The sequence below is a fragment of the Chelmon rostratus genome, chromosome 2, assembly GCF_017976325.1.
Source record: "Chelmon rostratus isolate fCheRos1 chromosome 2, fCheRos1.pri, whole genome shotgun sequence".
Taxonomy (NCBI): Eukaryota; Metazoa; Chordata; class Actinopteri; order Chaetodontiformes; family Chaetodontidae; genus Chelmon; species Chelmon rostratus.
In genome coordinates, this window is record NC_055659.1 from 3,543,530 (window position 1) to 3,564,793 (window position 21,264).

Here is a 21,264-nt window from a genome sequence, read left to right on the forward strand (position 1 = left end):
AGAAGGGTCAAAGGGAGAGGGGATGTTATTTATAAAAGGGTGTGTGTGAGACAGTATTTGTGGCAGAAGTCTCCCATCATGCATTTGGACTGCATTAGTGCCACTGCCATGATACTGTATAATCTACCCTAGCTTCTCTCCAGCATTGTAAAATAAAACCTAATGGACATATTGAAGCGTTAAATTCTTCTCTCTCCAACAGCAAGCTCTGCTACACGTTCCTGCTCTTTTCAGGCAGCTGGAAAGACAATGGAATATAAAAGAGGCAATAAGTAGAGGTTTTAACTGCCTCATAGCTCAAATGACCATAATATATCTGCAAGAGGTTGATAAGGTTTTTGTTCAGTATCAATGACCCAGCAATTACTTTGTCCAGCGCTCTTGAAAATAAAAACCAAAGCCACCGCAGTTTCAGCGATATCACATTTTAGCTGCCAAGTTCTTTTCCCGAACCACAAAGCCTTTGTCATACTGCTATTTAGTGAAGCGATATGTTTGATTTTACTTCCATAACAAAGTCCATTCTTATCAAACAAGCAACAAAACACACAACGGTTAAATTATGTGCGGTGGAAATACTCAACACCCATGAGTTACATAGAAATGTCCTCTTGTTGGAAACACAATTAAATTCCCAAATCTCAGGATTGTTGGGGAGGAAAAAAAGGAAAGTTGAGAAAGCTGAGGTTTGCAGGAGAGGCAGCAAAGCCTTTCTAGTCTCTAATACAAAGCTCAGTAAAGGTCGTAGATCATTAAATTTCCAAATATGATCCGAGTTGGGCCATTCAGGGTAGAAGGATTTCATTCATACTGTTTCTAGAGGAGGTTTTCAGCAGTATATAGCATTAGCATTTCTGAAATGTCTTCTTGCCTCATCGAGCAAGAATAATCTGAGGTAGACACTGGCCTTATAAAGCAATAAAAAAAGCAGTATATTCATGGAACTGGAGCATAATGATTCTATAGATCTGTATAGATATATATCTCCTGCTCCAATTAAGATATTTCAGTCTTATTTCTGGTGATATGCAATATAAAACGTCATCATGACCTTTGATCTTCAACAGCCACAGATGCAGCTGCTCCCGCTCTCTGTTGCGGTACGACAGCAGTCATTAGGTGCTGATGCTGCCCTCTCATTTTATTTCGTGTGCAGCGGCTGTGTGCAGGCTCTTAGTACATACAATCTGATCTGATGTCTCCAAATTACAGCTCTCTGCTGCATTCGTCTGCCCCTGCGAATCTCTCCCAGATAAAAACACAGAAGTCTATTTTGTGTGGCCTTTTCTGGGCCCCCTCGAGTTAACAACTTCTCCCCGACAAAACTTTAACAGCGGCTGCCGGGGTAACGACAAGACTTGGGAAAGAAGAGGCTAGAAAAGAAGGCGAGACACAAAGAGAGAAAATGGAACCGAACCAGAAGCAGAGAGGAGAGAGGAGAGGAGAGGAGAAGCCAGGAGAGGAAGGGGGTTGGGGGAGTTGCAAGGTTATGAGGAGAGGGAGACCCAACAGAGGAGTGGAGCTCATTAATGAGTAATGGGTTCGCGACCCTTCGCCCTTGGACACCGCAGCTTCTGATGACTTTGTTGTTGCTCCAGTACGGCAGATGCCAACATGAGCCTGAGTGCACATGTCTGCTCTGTATCTACAGTATATCTCAGTCTAGATCAATGAGACAGGCGGATCATTCAGGTATACTGAGATCCAGCCAGAGTTGAATTTCTTCTATATATGTATATTTGTATATATATATGTAAAGCTGTTCTTGAGTGGAGAACACATGTGGTTTTGGTCTCTTTTGAAGTTTCTCATTGAAGTAGAAGGTTTTTATTTCCACATTGTTTTGCAAATAGATGCCTGCAGACTGTATCTGGGTCATATTAGCTGGAAAACACAACGGGACCGCAGCGTGAAGCCTTACTCTAGTCCAAGTTAAATAAATAAATAAATAAAGGTAATACTACAGATAATGACTATTTTACTTATGTTTTTTAATATTATATTTATATTATGTTTTTAATACATATTTTAATGGCACATCTAAGCATTCTCTACCTCTCTATCTATATCTATAATGAGGTTCAGGCAATCTATATTTAGTCCATCTATATTCATATTTAGGCCATTTATGATATTTATAATTTCAAAGATAAATCAGGTGACCTCGTCATGGTAACAAAAACAAACGTGGTTTACCTCAAACGGTCTCAGTATTTTATATGCTTTAAGCAAGAAAACTACTTTGTTAGGTTTAGGAAAGATCAGGGTGTGGGTTAAAATACGTTAAAAGTTAAAGTACGTTAAGTTTAGTTATACATGTGACATAAGTTAGATATGTTACATCCGTTAGATAGATAGAGAGAGAGAGATAGAGAGATAGATAGATTTATCCCAAGCTTGGAAATTGCAGTGCAGCAGCAGCATTACACACAGTGAAATAAGTGAAAAATTGTGAAATATGACTATAAAGAACAAACGAGCAGTAAAAAAATATATACATAATAATAAAATAGCAAACAGTAGTAATAAGTGAGTTAAGTTAACATACAAACATTTAAAATGACTCAACGTAGACTTTTGGTTTTACACTGGACATGAATACTGGTCTCCTGGGTGAAAATCCTGTGTTTGTTTGACCCATCCATGAACCCCAACCTCCCTTTCTGTGGACTTTGTCGCTCTTTATACTACGCCACTGATTTTTTACATGTGGTATTTAGCTCCGAGTCTTCTCTACAGAAGTAAATGGGAAGGACTGGCATATCACCTGCCGTATGCACTGCATGCTGTTCAAAAGTCTAAAGCTGTGTTATTTGTTTGCAGATTGAAGAGACTGGGTTACACACACACACACACACACACACACACACACACACAGTCAGCCGCTTCAAACCTGTGGCCTGTGTCCAGATCTGCAGTGTTTGCAAGCCAGTACCTCCTGCCATCTTAGCCCAATTAGAAGCTCCCCTCCCTGGGCAGAGAGAAGTAGAAAGCGCCCCTCCCTCCCTCCAGCCTCATATCTGTGGCTCTGGTGTTATGACAGCCTGACACCAGCCCTGTGTAATTACCGCTGTCTGAAGGAGAGAGACAGTGTGGGGCAAGAGAGAGGGGGAGCCGGGGAGAAAAGGTAAATGAAGGAGGACGGAGGAGGGAAGGAGGAGATGCAGACAGTGGTGGAAGGAGGCCGAAAAGGAGTCGTCACATGAAGAGAAGAAAGAGAGAGGAGGAGAAAGAGCAGAAGGCTGGCAGACTACCCCCTGTTGCGTTTGTTTTTGCGTGCAGTGTGTGAGTGTGTGTGAGAGAGTGTGAGTTGTAAGAGTGTGGATGAGCTGATAGCTGATGACAGTATCTTGTACCAGCAGAGTGGAGTCATGCTGCCATCATTGTTGCCTCTCAGCCGGAGCTAGAAAATTACTCTGATAGAAGCTGTACAAATAATTCTCCTCAAGGTGATCCTGGAGATGATAATCAAGGCGGGGATTTCTTGCAAGACTCAGTATCATATGCTCTTCTGAATTAATGATATATGTTCAGTGATACTGTTCAGTACCAGTGGAGCGAGCTGTATTCATATAAAGCAGCCAAAAGTAGGGTTGTACCATCATCGAAAGGTTTCTGTGTCATACTTATAGTGAGATTGGATACTTTTCTGGGGTTATAAGCTTGGAATCAGACTACGATACGTCTCTCCTGATGTTCCTTACGACCCATTAGGCGGTCACGGTGCCTGAAATTCCTGTTATGATTTGGCCGAGAGGCACATCAGAGTGCAGGTCTGAACCCGACCCATCAGCTTATGATCTTTCATGACTCGAAAGGAGGGGGCGTCATATAGATCATCACAGACGTCCTCGCATCAGGCAGCAGAAAGCAGAAAAAGTGTGACATGCTGTCTTTTGTCGGGGCCTTCATGAGACATCTTGGATGCAGAATCTGTTGTCTTCCAGTCAGGTCAGGTCAGTGTTCTCGTGTTAAATCAAAATATGGAACAATACTGTGGTTGAAAGCTGCAGAAAGCTGGTAAACATATTCTGCAAATATGTCTCTGTAGCCTTATTTATTTAGACTTCCAGGTTGTAAAAAGAAGAAAAGATTTATAAAAATACTGGATGATGAAAAAGAAAACTTTTTGCATGTTGATTAAAAACAAGAGACAAAGTAAGCCTCTGCAATTTTCTGCTACTTCTGATTATTTTTACTCCGCATGAAGCCTCTTCTAATGCCATCCTGCCTGAAAATTCACACATCTATTGTAAGATATTCACCCAAACCCAAAAATGTTAACGCCTACTTGACAAAATGATTACCCTCAGGCCCCCCACTATAAACACAGAGGAAATGGGTTACAATTGGCTGTATGAGTCATCGGCCATACAGTAGATCTGCTCACATAAAAGCTCTGTTTTCGAGGCAGAATTTCTTTTTGAGACAGCTTAATTTGAGCTTTGATTCGAAGCAGGTGAAAAAAAAATCCCACCTGTGCAGAAGGATTTTTTCAGCTATATTGTAAATGTGAAGCTATAGGCCTGGCGGGGGGGCATCGTTGAATAGAACTTCCTTTTCAGGCTATAATTAGCTCCTGAAATACCAACTTGTGAGTTTCAGGAGATGAAATTCTTCTAAAGTGGAAACCTTTTAACAACGTTGTTCGTCTTTCTTGCAGCTAACAGACTAGCTTGCAGGCTAACATTAGCCGCTTACTTCAAGTGTTCCACCCGGCTGCGGCTTTGCATCTGTCAGTAAAGTCATACGCATTAGCATTTCAATGACTTCAAAGAAACACTGAGGTGATCCCTTTTTTGTTTCCTGTTCCCTCTGTTGCCAGTTTTTTTTCACCCACCCCCCTTTTCTCCCAGCCCCCATTCTCTTTCCTCCCCCATCCCACCTGATACTTGCCAGTATCTGCTCCACCTCTTCATTTTTACTTCTCTCCTTCTCTCATCTTTTTTTTCCATATCATCTCCCATTCACTCATCATCTTCTTCATCATCCCCCCCCCCCCCCCCCCCAAAAAAAAAAAAAAAAAAAAGATTAAAGAATTGAACAAATTATTCTTATTTGTAGCAGCGGCGTCATTATAATATGGTCATATGTCTCGGAGAATGAAAATAGGAGGGGTGACCTGGAGCATATCAACATAAGAAAGAAAAATATCAGAGCGAGGGAGAAAAAAATAGAGATAATCAGACTAAATCATGTCCGCTTCATCTGCAATTACCTGCCGTTGCCACGTTACGACTGAACAAAATCACTGCCTGCTATTAGCCGTAATTCCACCCCCGTGCATCCTAATAACATGGATGGCACACGACAAAATAACTGGCATTGGAATAGGAAGTGAGAAAAGAAGATTTACTTTTTGGTCACGTGTACTTCGACGCACCGCTGAGCAAAGGTTGTGCTGCTGTGAATGACTCATAGACATAATCCAGTACTTAAAGCAAGCATATACGGTATTTGTTTTGTATTGTTTTCGAGTGGTGATTTGTAAAAGTGTAGATTTATTTCCACTATTATGATCAAACTAAGCTATTGCTCTGGTATTTCTGCACCACTTCAGTCACTGAACTTGTAAATTAAACACATGGTCCTATACAGTAGTTTAAACATCTGTTTATGCATTTTGAGTTTCTATGATTGGCGCTTTTGTGTGTCCGTCTAGCCATGCTTGTACTAACTACATCTGTTGACAACCTTCATGCATGTGGCTACAACCATAAAATATACAGTATCACTTCCTGCCTGGGAAGAGAAATGTAAAAACACGTCATTCATTGAACACAATTAGTAAAACTAAACACTATTTTCATAAAAATGGTGCTTTAGATTTTTAATTGGAAAAATGAGTTGTAATTTAAAAGAATCAGGGTGTAATATATGGACAGACCTGTGAGAAAATACTTCTAATCTCACGTTTCTCACATGTCTGCATGCAACAGAGCGGAGGATGAGCAGTTTTAAACCTTGTGGACTTTGTTCTGATTTTTGCCGATTGTCTGTGACTTGTGGACATAAACATCAGCAGAGTGGAGTGAATCACCAGGAGACGACGCAGAGGGTTGTTATGAGCAACCAGAATGAGAACAGAGACATTAATCAAAGATTTTCCATTGATCATCACACTGTTGCAAGTTATTGGTTATGGATTATTTGGCAGTAAATAAACAAGTGTTTGCTGATAGAGGCAGCTCATAATGGAAACTGTGTTTGTCCCATCACCCTAAATGATGTTTGTTATTTATCTGAATTGCGGAGTCCTGTGCACAATGTTTGACTTGGGTTTTTGTTCCTGTCATGCCCATTCCTCTCGTCTGAGTGGCTCTGCACTGAGGCCACATGAGCAGAAGTGAAAACAAAATGAAGCGACTGAATGAAACTATGCACAACCAAACCCTGGTTGCTCTTACTGAAAGAGTCAACCAGCCAGATGATTGGTGATATAGCATTTCTGTGGTCATGGTTCGGCTTAAATCTACTTGGTTACAGTAAAGGAAAGACTCCCTTCCTGGGAAAGAGAAAGCACTGTTGGTAGAGGACGTGGTCATGGTCTCGAGTGTCAAATCGACATGCTGTGTACACTCATTCAAGACTCTTCATTGCCACTAAAGGGGATTCTGCATAACTACAGGTTGCCTTTTAGGTAAACGTACACATGGGTCATTGTAATAATTTTCACAGGAAGCAGTGGCGTCATAGTCCTGGTTCAGACAGTTTCATCAGTTTGGGTCTGGCGGGTTAGTTAGTCCCCATCCAGTCAGTTAGCTGCTCCGATCTGTGGGTAAATGTAACTTTAGGCCTGTTGTATTTTTGTGCTATCTGACCCCACAGATGATCACACCAGAGTCCGACTGCAGCTGCTGGACGGAGACCCCCACTCTGACTACATCAACGCCAATTATATTGATGTGAGTTTTTACACACACACACACACACACACACACACACACACACATTTGTTTTTTAATGCTTGTGATCAGCTGGAGCATAAGGATCCTCATTTCTTAGCCCCTCACCATCCCAACCCGATGCTTTTCTGTATCTCTAACCATAGGGCAACCTTACCTAAACTAATTCTAACATTGAGCTTAACAGCAAGTCTTAACCCTGCAGCAGCCTTGCGAAGAGGTGAATAATAATAATAATAATACATTTAATTTCTAGTGCACTTTTCATCGGCACGATCTCAAAGTGCTACAAAGTTAAAAAGTTAGAACTGTATCCTGTCCTCTCTTCCGAGGCCTAAAACTCAGATTGGTCCTGATGTGTGTGATGGAAATGCAACCACACACATACTCAGTAAACGCAGGAAAGTATAAGTTGTTGTCAGGGACATACTCAGAAACAATAACTCAGAAGCCATGTATTGCATGACCTTAATAGATTTAGGGCCCGTAATGCTGTCTGTCAGGGGGCCTTTTGAGCAAGGCATTGAAACCCAATCCACCTGCTCCTTGAGCGCTGCTTTGACCAGGTCTGTGGTGGAATGAATACAACGAGAATACGCACACACATCAAACATGTAAATACAAAGATGAGAGCAACTACCTTCACAAAATCTGTTATCACACAGGGAAGAAGAAATATATGATGTTTTTTTGAACACACACACACACACACACCTTTCCATCATTTTTGTGGATATTACATAGACTTACGTCCATTACTAGATTAATTATTATTTCCTGCTTTAACACCTACTTCGTCATTTGCTCATCCCTTCTTCAAATCACATCTGTCCCTCACCTTCCCACTGTTTCCCTCTTTACCCCCTCCTCATCCATCCATACATCGCTTTGTTTCCCTTCCTTCCCTCTGTGCCCTCCAGGCATTGTGCCTCACTTATCGATGTAATCTGCCACTCACAGCTGACTGTAATAATAGTCTTAATGAATTTGGTGCGTATCGTTTATTTCCAATCAGCCTCCGCAGGCAAGATTTTTTACTTAAGATGAGAAGAAAGGGGGGTGATTTGAAAACTGAAGCAGTACATCCCCTCCGTGGAGATAAAGCCATAGTTATAACGTGGTCTTAATGACAATATGAAAGTGATAAATGTTTTTATCTCAACAAGGTTATCCGTCTCATAGGGAGGTGTTGGGGTGAGGAGGAGTGTGCAGGGACAAGAGGGGGATAATCATTGGTTTGAGAGTCGTCACTTTTCATCTCTCCCGTGGAGGGAAAATTAAGATCCCCTCTATTATTTAATTTGATGTTTATTCAGGAAACGACCTTGAGTTATGTTTCTGAGGGGAGTGGAGGGACTGCAGAGGGAGACGGGACAAATTAAAAGAGAAAAAAGGATGGGAGGGGGGAAACCGAAGAGAGGAGCAACTGACGGATATGAGCAATGGAGAGAATGAGAAACGGCAAGATAGAGAGGAGGGAAGGTGGACAGAAAGGGAAGCAGAAATTGATTGAAAGGCAGAGTAAGAAAAAAGGAGCGAGGGAGGGGGAGAGAATTAAAAAGGAGAGAGCGAGTAATCGCTTCAGGGGGAGAAAGGGGAGGAATGTCAACAAGGAAAGAATAATAGGAAGAAGAAATGATGGAAGAGTCTGAGAAACAGATGTACGAGTTAGAGTGATATGGGACGAAGCTGATAGAGGGACAGTTCAGGAGAAGTATAAATGGGATGAAATGATAAAGAGGGAAGGAGAGGTTGACAGAGGACAGGAGGGAGGGAAGGCTGTGCTAAAACTTCTTAGAGGGACTTCATATGTTGATATTTTACTCACCTGGATAGACACAGAAAATGGAAAGCCTGGGAAAAGGTGAAAGAGAGCATGTTAGCAAACGTATAGAAAGAGGAGGTACAGTAGAGGAGAGACATTAATAAAGGAAAATAACACTGAAAACTGAGAAAATGAGGACAATTTGGAGGTAAAAATAGAGAAAAGGGCGGGAAGAGAAAGATGGAGATGACGAAAGCTTGGAGAGTTTTTTTTAATGCTTCCACTCTTTTCTGTCTCACAGGGCTACCATAGACCCAGACATTACATCGCCACACAAGGTAATTAAACTGACGTGATGAGTGTGTGAGAGGACGCTATGTGTGACTCTACATTTGTGCAGATACGACTGTGTGTGTGTGTGTGTGTGTGTGTGTGTGTGTGTGTGTGTGTGTGTGTGTGTGTGTGTGTGTGTGTAGAAGCCACCTGGTAAATGTCGTCCATTCGGGCTGGGAGGCTATTACCACAACCTCCTAAATCTAAACCGCCGCATAAAATCCCCCTGACAAATTTAAGACCCCATTACCTCAAACCCCCGAACCACTATCTGGGATTGATTGTGTGTGTGTGCGTGTGTGCATGTGTGTTTCCCTGTTCATGTGTGTATTTGTGCAAGTCTGTGCTCAGACAGTCAGTGCTGACGTATTGTTACGTGATGTTGGGTTGTGTGTTTATACAAACACGCACCCTGCATGTGCTCTGTTTGTGTGTTTGTATCTCTAATTTGTCTCTGTGTGTGTGTGTGTGTGTGTGTGTGTATGTATGTCAGGGCCCATGCAGGAGACAGTGAGGGATTTCTGGAGGATGGTCTGGCAAGAAAACTCGGCCTCTATCGTCATGGTTACCAATCTGGTGGAGGTGGGCAGGGTGAGTCCATCATCCGAGAGATTATAAAATGCGTCTGTATGTGTGATTGATGAAGGAACCCCAACACCTGTACAGGTACAAGTTTACACAATTCATTCATTTAAGATATCAAGTGTAACTATATTTTGATAGAAATTAATCAATTATGTGCAGAGTCCAATCAGAATCAATGTTTGTGTTCAAATAATTTTAAGTAAAAGTTAGTTTAGGTAGCTAAAGTAGGCTATTTGTGGCGTTCATGCAGTTTGTTTACGTGCACTTAAGTAACAGGTTAGTCTGAGAAGCCAGGTTAGGTGATCATTTTCATGCACTGCAGTAAGCTGGATTGTGTAAATCTGTGCAGCAGGTCAGTAAACCCCTGATCCCAACCTTCTCTGAGAACTGTGGCTCACTTTTAAAACTCTGAGATGCTGTTTGGTCCTCCACATGCTTCTGAAAAGCTGATTAGAAACCCGGTCGTCTGTGTACGTGGCCAAGAAATTGGCCACTTAAACCCATGTGAAGAAGAAAACTAGAAGGAGCACCAGCTGTTGGTGGGGAGGTGATGCTCGCTTCAGTCTGCTTGTACTCCTGCCTGTCCATCAAGACCTCCTTCCCCGGGTGTTTATGTGCTCATGTGAGAATATTTACACCAATCCATAATGATGTAGGTGGCGGGGCCGGTAACCCAACCAAGAAATTGCAACGTCATTGGGACAAAAGCTGGTGATGGTTTTCACATCTGCAGTCATCTGTATCCAGATGTGTAGCCCAGTAGTCTCACATCTGGCTCCACAATACTACAACCTTAGCTGTTCTTTACTCGGAGTTTATAAATTACTTCACAGTGACATCCAGTAATTTCAAATCAGTACTGTTCAAATGCTAAATAAATGTCTGCTAAGTAACTAAATATTATGCAATACAAATCTTGATATTACTCATTTGTTACATAATTCATGGTGATCATCTTGACCTCCACTTCATCCCACGCTGTTAATGCCCGCTTCTTCATAACAACCCACATGTAATACATATTTAATTACATAGTATGAATGTGAATGGTCTTTTCCAGGTGAAGTGTGTGCGTTACTGGCCAGATGAGACTGAGGTTTATGGAGACATCAAGGTGACCCTGATAGAGACTGAACCACTGGCTGAATACGTCATACGGACGTTCACCGTCCAAAAGGTAAACAAGTAAACATCATCAGCAACCACATTCAACAAAGATGCTGAGATTTGCATGTAGGGTTTCAGTCAGTTTGAATTTGAGTGATGAAGATTTTCCATTCCTCATATCACAAAATGATGCAGCTGTTGATATCAAAGTATTTACGCAGGATTTAAAATCAATATATTATGACTCAGGTTTTATTATTTCCCGCAAGACCTCAGATGGGATTTGGATGCAGTCATGCTCTCTAGCTGCTCAGTTACCTTCATTGTTTCATGTTACTTAGCGCTTCTATTTTTTGTGAACCCAAAACCTGGATTACCATTACAGCCAGTGAGTGATTGGGGGATTTGAGGCGAGCGAGCAGCGTTCCTTGTTTGCTTCTCGCTGTTTAAGAGGAGGCTCGAACGCGTAATTGGGCCCTTGTAATCAGACAGGAGGGATTTGAAAGGAGAAAAGACAAGTGCGAGTGGAGCAATGCACCTTCATTGTTGTGATGCTGTTCTCCCAGACTCTGCGCAGGGAAAACAGGACAAACACATTTCACTATAAGTGAAGAAGGCTCTGATCCACAGCCTTGATTTTCCAAACTGCTTTGTTTACATCTTCTTCTGACTCTTGTCTTTCGTGGCTTTTCCCCTCCATGTTGTTCCTCTGCTGTTTTCCCCATTTAACTTTCTACTTTACCTCCTTTTCTGCTTCAGATAATTCATTTCTGTTGGCTTATCTGCATGACTGTTGGCAGAGCATTGTGCAAGATACTAATAAAAGTCAGCGGTGGTGCCATTGTGATTAATAATGACAAATTATTAAAATCACAGACACAATATAATACACATTTATTATCAGGCCAATAACTAAATGTTGCTCTTTCCTGCCTGCTGTGTTTGTGTTGTTTCTCTCGCTCTTTCTGTACCTCAGTCTGTCTCGTTTTTTCCTCCGTCCTGTATTTTCTTCCCCCTTCGCTCTTGCGAAAGCGGCTTATGAAGACGAGTCTTCAAGTCCTCGCTGTCAGCTCGTTCAGCAAGCTATTAATCCACACCACCTCTGCATGTGTGTGCGTGCGCGCTCAGAAGTACTCTAAAATTCAAAGGAAAGCAGATTTTGAAATGCCTGTCATTTCGCCGAATGCATTAATATGCACGAACACACACACACACACACACACACACTCATTAACACAAAATTCTCCACCTTTAAAGTACAGTAAGTTCTGACTCTGTGTGTGTGAAGAAGAAAGAGAAAGCAAGACAGAGGGGGGACATACAGGTTCTGCGCCACAGTTAAATAGCTTTAATTGCAGTGAATAATGAGAACAGGATCTTAATGAAAAGGTTTATTAATGGCACTTCCAAGGGGATTAACCGAGCACCGGGGAAGAGAGGGTGACAGCGTGAGACTCAAAGAAAGAGACAATCTGTGTAAAAGTGTGTGTGTGAGAGAGAGAAAAGAGGTAGGATGGAAAGAAAACAGACGTTCAGACATGCTGGAATCAGTCAAACAGGGTAGTTGTAGGCGAGAGAGATAGTAAGTGTGTGTTTAGTTAATCTATCTGTAACAGAAAACACTTAATTTTACACCAACAGACAAAAATCATATCCACTGAAAAAAAAACCTCCAGATCTGATCTTATCCAGATCTGGTTATCCTGTTCGGGCCTTTGTTAAATCTGAAAGCAGGTGAACCGGCTGCCGTCTCATATGGAGCTGCAGCGTGAGAGAATTTCTGAAGAATGTTCGCAGTATTTTTAGAACAGAACAAGAAAGTGCGACAGGGCTTAGTTCACCCGATGGATCACATCCAAGACAGCAGACGAGTAATCTGCTCTATGGCACTCAGATCTGGAGAAATCAAACAATTGCGTGCCACAGCAGACACCAAACTGAACAGGGAAGGACTCGGCAGTGTACACAAATCTACAGGCCAACAAACACAGCTTTGAGGACATACACTTATTAGACAGATAGGACAGATGGTTTGAGAGATGTGCTAAATAGGCTGTTCATGTCAAGCTGGAGAAACCTTCCCTGAAGTGAGTTCAACTGTTTATAATGCCAAAAAAAAGAAAAAAAAAACACCACCTCCCTGATTCTGTCTAAACGAGGGTGTGATGGAGGACAGCTTCTCCCTGTTTTCATTTAACAGTGGGTGGACTCGTTCCACTGCCAGGCGTGGTCACCTCATAGCAATAACACCTATATCATTTCCCACAAACGTCTTCAAACTGTAGTCCAGTAATATCCAGGTTTGATTTTCTCTGTTCAGATCAAAACCAAGAAAAATGTGGGATGTGGGCACGCACCAGTGAGATGAAATACAAATGAGGAGCGTCTAATGCGACGCAGTGCTCTCACTGAAATGAATAAGGAGGCTGTGCTTCTCAAGCAGCTCCCAGCAATCAAACCATATTTTCCAGAGACAGAAAGTCTAGTTGTCCTTCCACGACGAAGTCTGGCTAAGGCAATCTTTGTAGAGCAACACACAAAAGTCCAGTCTGCTAATATGAAAGGCTTTTCAGATAAAGCTCATGCGTTTCAGATAATGGCTGGTTTCGCTTTTTCTTTCACAAACACAAATCAGCACGTGTCCTCCTGGATCTTCACATGTTTCTGCAAACAGATTAAAAAGAAGAAGAACAATGGTTTAATGTAACTTCTGTTTTAGTATTCACTTATATTTGGACCTACGTCTTTCACTGTTTTTCTGTTTTCCTTCACGACAATGTTCAAGTAAACTTCCACGGTTTGATTAATCCATTCTTCATCTTCTGCATGGTTTGCAATCTTGGAATCATACTTGAGCTACTAGATGGAGGACATGGCAAAAAAAAAAAAAAAGGGAAGCTTGAGGAAGACGCTCAACCCCTCGCTCATTTAGTCATTTCACGTTTTCCAGAAACCCATGTGAATAATAAGGATTAAACATATTAAACCACAGTAAGTCTACAGTATGTGCATGCAACTCTTGGATGATTGTGCACATGCAACAAGAAACCTCTCTGAAAGGTAGTCAGAGAGGTTTACACTCTTTACCAATAAAAAATAAAATAAAATAAAAATCTACAACTTCTGCTAAGACTGCTGAGAACTGGACTGAATATATGTCTGTTCCTTTTAAAACCAACACTGACGGTTCACTGCTATATTATTTGTCACTCATCCAGTGCAAATAAGTGGTGATGAGAAGCTAAAAATTTAAAGGCAGCTGTAAGAGACAGCAGAGCTCAATCTCTTCTGTCACAGTTAAGAGAGGGTTTGAAGTGTTTCTTTCCAACATGTCAGGCGTCTTAATGTTGTTGTTTTTTTACCAACCACTCATGGATTTGATGCCCTGGTTGTGTTGGACCGCCGTCTATCGATTTAGAGAAGTAATTTCAACATCACAAGAGAGCAAATCAATGGGAAGTCGAGTTATCAAATCACCTTGTGGTTTTCTGGCTTCTATTTTTCTCCTCTCTGCCTCCTCGCTCTCTTTTATGTCTGTGTTTCTCTCCTCTATCTCATCTCTCCTTCCTGTTTTTTTCTGTGTCATATCTCCTTAACCACACCACCACTCTTTTCTTTCTCGGTTTGTCTCTCATTCCTTTACCCGCTCTCATCGTTGACCTCTGCTCCTTCCCATTCACTGTCTGTTTCTTGACCTCTCCATGTCTTTCTCCTGCTGATGGTATCCCTGCTTCTCAGGCCATCATGAGGCGCTCTGCAAGGACAAACGATTCACTACAACCTTGTCTGTCTACCAGAGCCAGAGTGGGAGCAGTTCCTCCCAGTCTGTCCTACTATTCTTCCATTTAAACCCCATTTAGTTTAGAATAGTATAATAGAATTGATTGGTTGCATTATTAAAGCAGAAGCATGTACTGTTGTTGAGAAAAAATGAACCCCTGGAAGCTGAAAAAAGGTCACGCACTTCCCTATGCTGTCAAAAAGTTGGGAAATGCCTGCATCCTGTGAAGAGAGATGCAGGTCAGAATTCAGAGCAGGAAACTAGAAGCTAGACCTCTCAGCCCTCAGGCTGCTGAGGTGCAGTTATCTGACATCAACAAGGTGGTGCACGCTGTCAGAGTTGTATGAATTACTGTTGACAGGTCTGAAAGTGTCAGAATACACTGAGGTTGTTTAGGTGTCCTGGATACTTAGTTTCAAGGTGTGCGATGTCCTTGATTCAGATCCAGCTACACAAGTTTGTTGCAAACTGATCCGATATGTTTGTGTGATGTCACATCCAAAAAGATTTATATGTGATTCGGACCTCTCCAAAAATTAGACTCACAGTGATCACCACACTCACCCAGGTCCACCACGAGGATGATGATGATCGATCCATCTCCCTTGCTTCCTTTCGATCAGATATATATTCACCTTAATGAAGGCAGGAAGCTACAGTGGTTGCGTTTGTAGCATTATGATAGATTGTAAATAAAGATGGAGTTGCAGTGTGATGCTGAACTGCAGCTTCTGTTTTTACCAGCGCGTGCAGCCATAGCTCCGCTGTTTGAATGCATTTGATTTCATTGTTCTTCAGCAACAAACTATATCATTTCTGACATCTTGCTGAAGTACAGTGAAGCCAAAGAGAGACACTTACAAGCCCATAAAAGTGAGTAATTATGCCTTTCTTCCAACCTGCAGTTCAGCTTCTGTACTGTTGCAGAAGAAGTTCTTCCGTCTTCATCTGCTAAGTCCAAAAGTGGCCACAACAATTTTGAGGCATTATGTCTGTGTCCCAGGGACTCACTCTGATGTGAGACTTAATTGCTGTCTGTTAAGCATCAGAATGTCAATTTTAGTTTCTTAATAATATCCCCATTGTTAACAGGAAAGTATTTACCAGCCCTTTATGTGTCTAGAAAGTTCATCATTAAAATGTCAAGATGCTATCTCGTGGACAGCCACAGTGGATGCTTATTGCCATCTCATTTTCCTATAATCTCCGCTGTTATGTACCAAAATGTCTCCTTCTGTGTCTCTTTTGAAGAAGAGCCACAGTAAGTGGCGTGGAGTCCAATTTATTTTTTATCTCAGTCTAAAAAAATGGTTCTTTCCAGCCAGCAGCTTCCTTGTCTCTACTGTGTTGGTGCTTGTCTCGGGTTGCATCATAAAATTATAAAACTTAAAATTGAACTAATAAAACTTTGTTTTATAAAAGCGTATTCCATTTTCTACTTTTGTCAAGTGAGTTGAGTTGTAAGACAGCAGTATTTCGAAGCTTTCTAATTTCTCCAAGCACATGTGCTGTGTTAAGATTCATACAGAAAGGAGGCAAACTGGCTGTTAGACATGTCAGATCTCTGTGTAAATGAGGCAGTTTAACTGAAGCGTGACATTTCATCCTGTAAGTCTTTCCCAAAAGGGCCATCATGAGATTTGTGAAATCAATTAATCTTTTTTTGTGGAGCCAAAATGGCCATCAGTTTCTTCAAATCTCCCCTGTAAATTAGGCAAATGAGCCACAATAAGTCTTCCTGTCTCTCATTCCCAGAAGTGGCCCAGAGTGCCGTCTTGACATCCATGAGATCGATTTATTCTCCATCTGAAGCCAAAGAGGCTGCACGGCCCCTAGATTCTTGAAATCCCTGCTGTAAATTAGTCTGCTGAACCATGATATGTCTTCTTGTCAGTCTTCCCCAAAAGAGCCATGATACGATTTGTGAGATCCGTGCATTCGTCATCATCAAGAGACAACATGGCAGAGATTCATTTTCAGCTATTGCCATTGTAAAATATGCAGCCTGGATGTAACATGTCCCCCGCGTGTGTTTTTCAGAAGGGTCATCATGAGATCCGCGAACTCCGTCAGTTTCATTTCACCAGCTGGCCCGACCACGGTGTTCCCTGTTACGCCACCGGACTGCTTGGATTCATACGACAGGTCAAGTTCCTCAACCCGCCTGATGCCGGGCCTATAGTGGCACACTGCAGGTGAGAACGCAGACACGCTCTGGAGGTGCACACAGGTCAGTCGCAGCACAAACCAGACAAGAATAAACAAATACATACAGCCTCTCACGCAGTGGAACAGCTCCTGCTCCTCACCGGCATGGCAGAGAGCAGTAAGACCGGTATAACACATTACATTAACATGCACATGTTTGTACGGAAGCCGAGAGCGGCCTGGTCCGTATACATTTTTTTTTACCGTTTTCTCGTGATAACAAATTATTATTTAGTTATCTCAAGATAACGAAGAGCTTTTTCCCGTGATAACGAATTAAATTATTTGGTTCTCGGCTTCCGTATAGCCTACACACAGAGCCTCCAACAGGACGGCGGTTAATTTGATGATGAGGGAACACAGAGCCGAGGTGGATTTCTTGCCGAGTTTGGCTCCGGACAACTCAGAGTTGAGTCAGGAGAGAGGAGTGCTCACAGAGCTAACGTTAGCGCCGACGCTGCTAACTTTATGTTAGCAACGGTAGCTGCCAGGCCTATAAAGCACTGGGGGAAACCCTGAACTTTAAATACAAAGGGGCATACTTCCTCTGATTATAGACACATTTTAAGTTGATCACTGTAATGCATTGTGCCGCACTAACCATCATGTAAACACACTCATCACATCACTGCTAATAAACACTTTATCAAGCTACATCGTGCTAAATTAGCACTAGCCTTCGTTAGGGTTTTGTCTGTGTAGAAACCCCGAAATCGAGAACCAGTCTATGCTGAGAACCAAATAATTTAATTCGTTATCACGGGAAAACGGTCTTTGTTATCTCGAGATAACGAAATAATTAATTCGTTATCACTAGAAAACGGTAAAAAAAAAATTTATACGGACCTGGCCGTTCTCGGCTTCCGTATGTTTGCACAAGACAAACAGCAACATAAGTTATTTGTTCTAATGTCTAATACAACCAATGTTTACTTTTGCCTGAGAAAGACCTCTAGCAGAAGTGTGACAGTGACTCTTATCTGTCAGGAGGCAGAAATAGCTCGACATGTTAGTATGACTTTGTTATTCGTGCCACAAAAGGTCAAGGTGGATGAATGAGTCAACAACGCGACTGACCTTTCCAGCCATCGTTGACTTCTTTTGACCGTGACTGTGATTATTCTGCAACTTTAACCATGTTAATTCTTCTTTTGACAATGATGCCGATCGTAAATACTTCTCGTGGCTAAACTTGAACTTCTTAAATCTTGACTAGGTAGTTTTTACTGTGGCCGATAAGGAGAAACGAGCTGCAAAAGCCCAAAACATTTCCATTAAGAGAAAGTCTAAGACACGCAATTTCCAGACAACACAAGTGCTCCAGGCCTGTAGGGGGAGCACTCAATGGAACAGCTTGATTTTCGAACTGGGAGAGACCAGAAGAGAGAATGTTTTTGATGTGGGAAGAAAGGTGGAGTGTTTGCTTTGTCATAAAATTGTAAAACACTAAGGCTGAATGTTAGTTAGTTAAATTATTTCTGTAGCAGCCATTCGTTACGGAAGGCACTGACAAATATCGGTTAGTAGATGAGAAACACTATGTGCCCTTTTTAAAGGCAGTGACAAACAACATATTTTGTTGTTTAGCTTGAAGGGCTTGTTTGATCAGTGATTAAATATCTCATTCTTCAGACATTTCTAACAGAGAATGTCTGGGAATATTTGCATATTTAAGGAAAGGAAATAAGATCACTGGTGTGAGTGATGAAGAGTACATGGAGACTAACACCAAGATGATCATACACACATTTTTTACAAATATAAGTTGACTCACATTAGTTGTGTGCACTTTTAATTGCTATGGCTCGGCTCTAAATCTAGAATAAATCAGACTGCAAATCCAACTGTGGTACTCGACAACGTTTGGCCCATCTCCTTCTCCGATAGGACAATAGTGCAGGATATCTGTGCCAATATGATCACACACACACACACACACACAGCCAGACTCACAGCAGTCTCCTGTATCCATAAATTAGATTGATGATGTTAACCTTTAAAAAGCACACAACCGCAAAAGAAAAGTAAAGAAATTCACCTTCCACCCCACTTTCATCACACCGCCGTCATCGTCGACCAGGAGCAGAGGAAGAAAAAAGATAAGTGACGGTTTTAAGATCGCCATGGCGACAGCATATTTAACCCCCCTGTTGGCTTCTTTGTGGGACACAACAGTTCAACTCTGGGGCCGGACTGTCAGCGGGCACAAGCTTTGAAAGGTCACCACTCCGGCACAACATGAAAAAATGTTTGGAGTAGATTCTTTAAATCAGCGTCAGCATTTAAAATTAATGTACTCCATTTGGTGGTCCACCTTAATACGACACGTAGCTTTGAACTGGTGGCCACGGAGGGAATTAGACCCTTAACCTGCCATAAAGACAAAAGACCCTCATACTGTACAGTCACCACACATTACCTATTCATTAATGCTCCCTTTGTCTGCATGGCTCTGCCCATTAACCTGCACTTTCTAAAGAAACATCATATCTGTCTGTTCATGTCAGTAGTCTTTGAATATTTGCCTGTTCTTCTCAGATATTGAAAAAAGTAACCAGTGACTTGAAGCACAAGATAAGATGTGTTTGTTTTATTAACATGCAACTAAAACTACAATCTTTTCTAACCTTAGTATGCAAATTCTGGTCTTGCAGGACCACTCTTGGGACTTTGTACAGCTTCCATCCAGCTTGACCATCTCCCGACAATGTGCCATACAAGAACATTGCACTTCCCTCACTAGTAAAAGAAAAAAAGTTGCCATGCAACATAATCCAGGCAGCAATTACACTTACCTTAAAAATAATTAAAAACTGTGAAGTGTTATCTATATATAAATGATTTCTAGGAGACAGGGTTGGCTGTTCACAGACCAACTCGCCTCTCACAAGCACTTTAATGTTCCAACCAAGTCCGTCCTTACTCTTAGTTGTGTTACGCTGTGATGATAACGTGGCTTTAAAAGAAATCGATTCATTCATTAACGATTGCCAACAGTTCGTCAGCGACTTCTGTCTGACCGGCCAGCTCTGAGGTGATGTGTCACAGTTAAACTAATGTCGACTGTTGAAATGGATTATAAACCATGACATTCTTTGTGGATCATCGTGGTTTTTACATGAAATACTCTCACTAGGTTGCAGACAAGCCCTCCTCAGGTTAACTGTGAAAAGGACAACAGTGCATAGGAATTTGGATGTTTTGTATGTTGAGGAAAATGGGGACAAACACAAAAATGTCAACTAAACACCATTTAATTTAGTTGCTAAATCAGGAGTTGCTTTTTAGCAAAAACTTCTCATTAAAGCCTTCAAAAGCATATGAGTCAAGAGATGCACCTGAATGCAGCATCAGCTTGTGAAACCACACAGACTCATGTGCTGCAGCTGCTCTAACAGGACAGACAGAGACAGGGACCCACACAGGGACAAAGACAGATCCGCACACAGACAGAGGGTGGAAGAAGGCGGCGGACAGACCAACGAGGCGAGCGGACACGTTAACAGACAGCTGTAGTAAAAGTATGTGGACGGGCAGGCAGGAAGTTATGGCAGTCACTTCCAATTTCCGGGGGCGCTCTGACGCTATTGGCCTGTGTCATGAGGCTTTCAAACACACACATACACATATGCACACGCACACAGAGGCCCGGCAGTGTTCTGGTCTCAACATTAATCACAGAGGTTGACAGGTAATCTGCAGAGGCGCTCCCTCCTTCTCCCTCTTCCTCCTTTCTATCTTTCCCTCTTTCTATGCTCTTTTCTCTCTGTTCTCTCTCTCCTCACTCGAGCTGTCTCTGGGAACTGTCAGGGGGATTGCAAAGTGAAAGATATGTTTCTCCCCTCCCTCTCTCCATCCCTCCATCCCTCATCCTCTCAGTTCCCTCTCCAGCCCTCCGTCCGTGCCTCCTCTCCTCCCCTGATCTCTCCCATGCGACGACCACTTCTATCACTAACCTCTTTCCGCCGACCCCTCTCTCCCCCCCTCGCTCATTCGATCCATCCCTCTGTTCGTCCGTCCCTCCGCCCGTCTCTTCCCTCCGGGCATTACAGGACGTGTTGCCTTAACACCTGACATGGGGCATTAAAGTGTGAACCTGTTTGTGTGTGTATGTGTGTGATGGAGACTCAGACATCACGTAGGCCGTCAGCTTTTCTGTCTGACAACCAATGGACAAAATATGAAGATGTGACACTTCTCATTAGCGTTGAAGTGACACCATCTCTGCTGCTCTGATCAGAAATAATAGCATCTGCTGTGAAAACATGTTTACATTTTGCTGATAATGACCTCTTTTGGTAAATAATTGCTGTTTGTTCTAAGTGGCGACGCTGGAAGTTGTGCAGTGCTGTTATACGGTACATTAAAGGACTTAGACATAAATAACTGAATAAAGAGCAATGATTATCAGGCATGTTGTTTCTTTTCTAACCCAGAACTCATTAAAATGTTCTTCCCCGCCATTTAACAGAGTGCAGAATCACTTAGAGTGATGCTGTGAGGAGCCGGGTACCAACTTTTAATCGGGCTCTGGCCTGCAAAATCACCTCCAGGAGAGCTGTTTATTTTGTCCCATATTT

General features: G+C 42.1%; 1 protein-coding gene across 1 annotated transcript in view; it reads left to right on the forward strand.

Annotated features, from left to right (window-relative positions):
* The window catches only part of ptprt (protein tyrosine phosphatase receptor type T), a 312,082-nt gene that overhangs the window by 277,222 nt on the left and 13,596 nt on the right, over nt 1-21,264 (forward strand). The window contains exons 25-29 of the mRNA XM_041962443.1: nt 6,820-6,905; nt 8,972-9,008; nt 9,497-9,594; nt 10,649-10,765; nt 16,517-16,671. Coding sequence (XP_041818377.1) covers nt 6,820-6,905; nt 8,972-9,008; nt 9,497-9,594; nt 10,649-10,765; nt 16,517-16,671 — 493 coding nt within the window. The remainder of the gene's footprint in view (nt 1-6,819; nt 6,906-8,971; nt 9,009-9,496; nt 9,595-10,648; nt 10,766-16,516; nt 16,672-21,264) is intronic.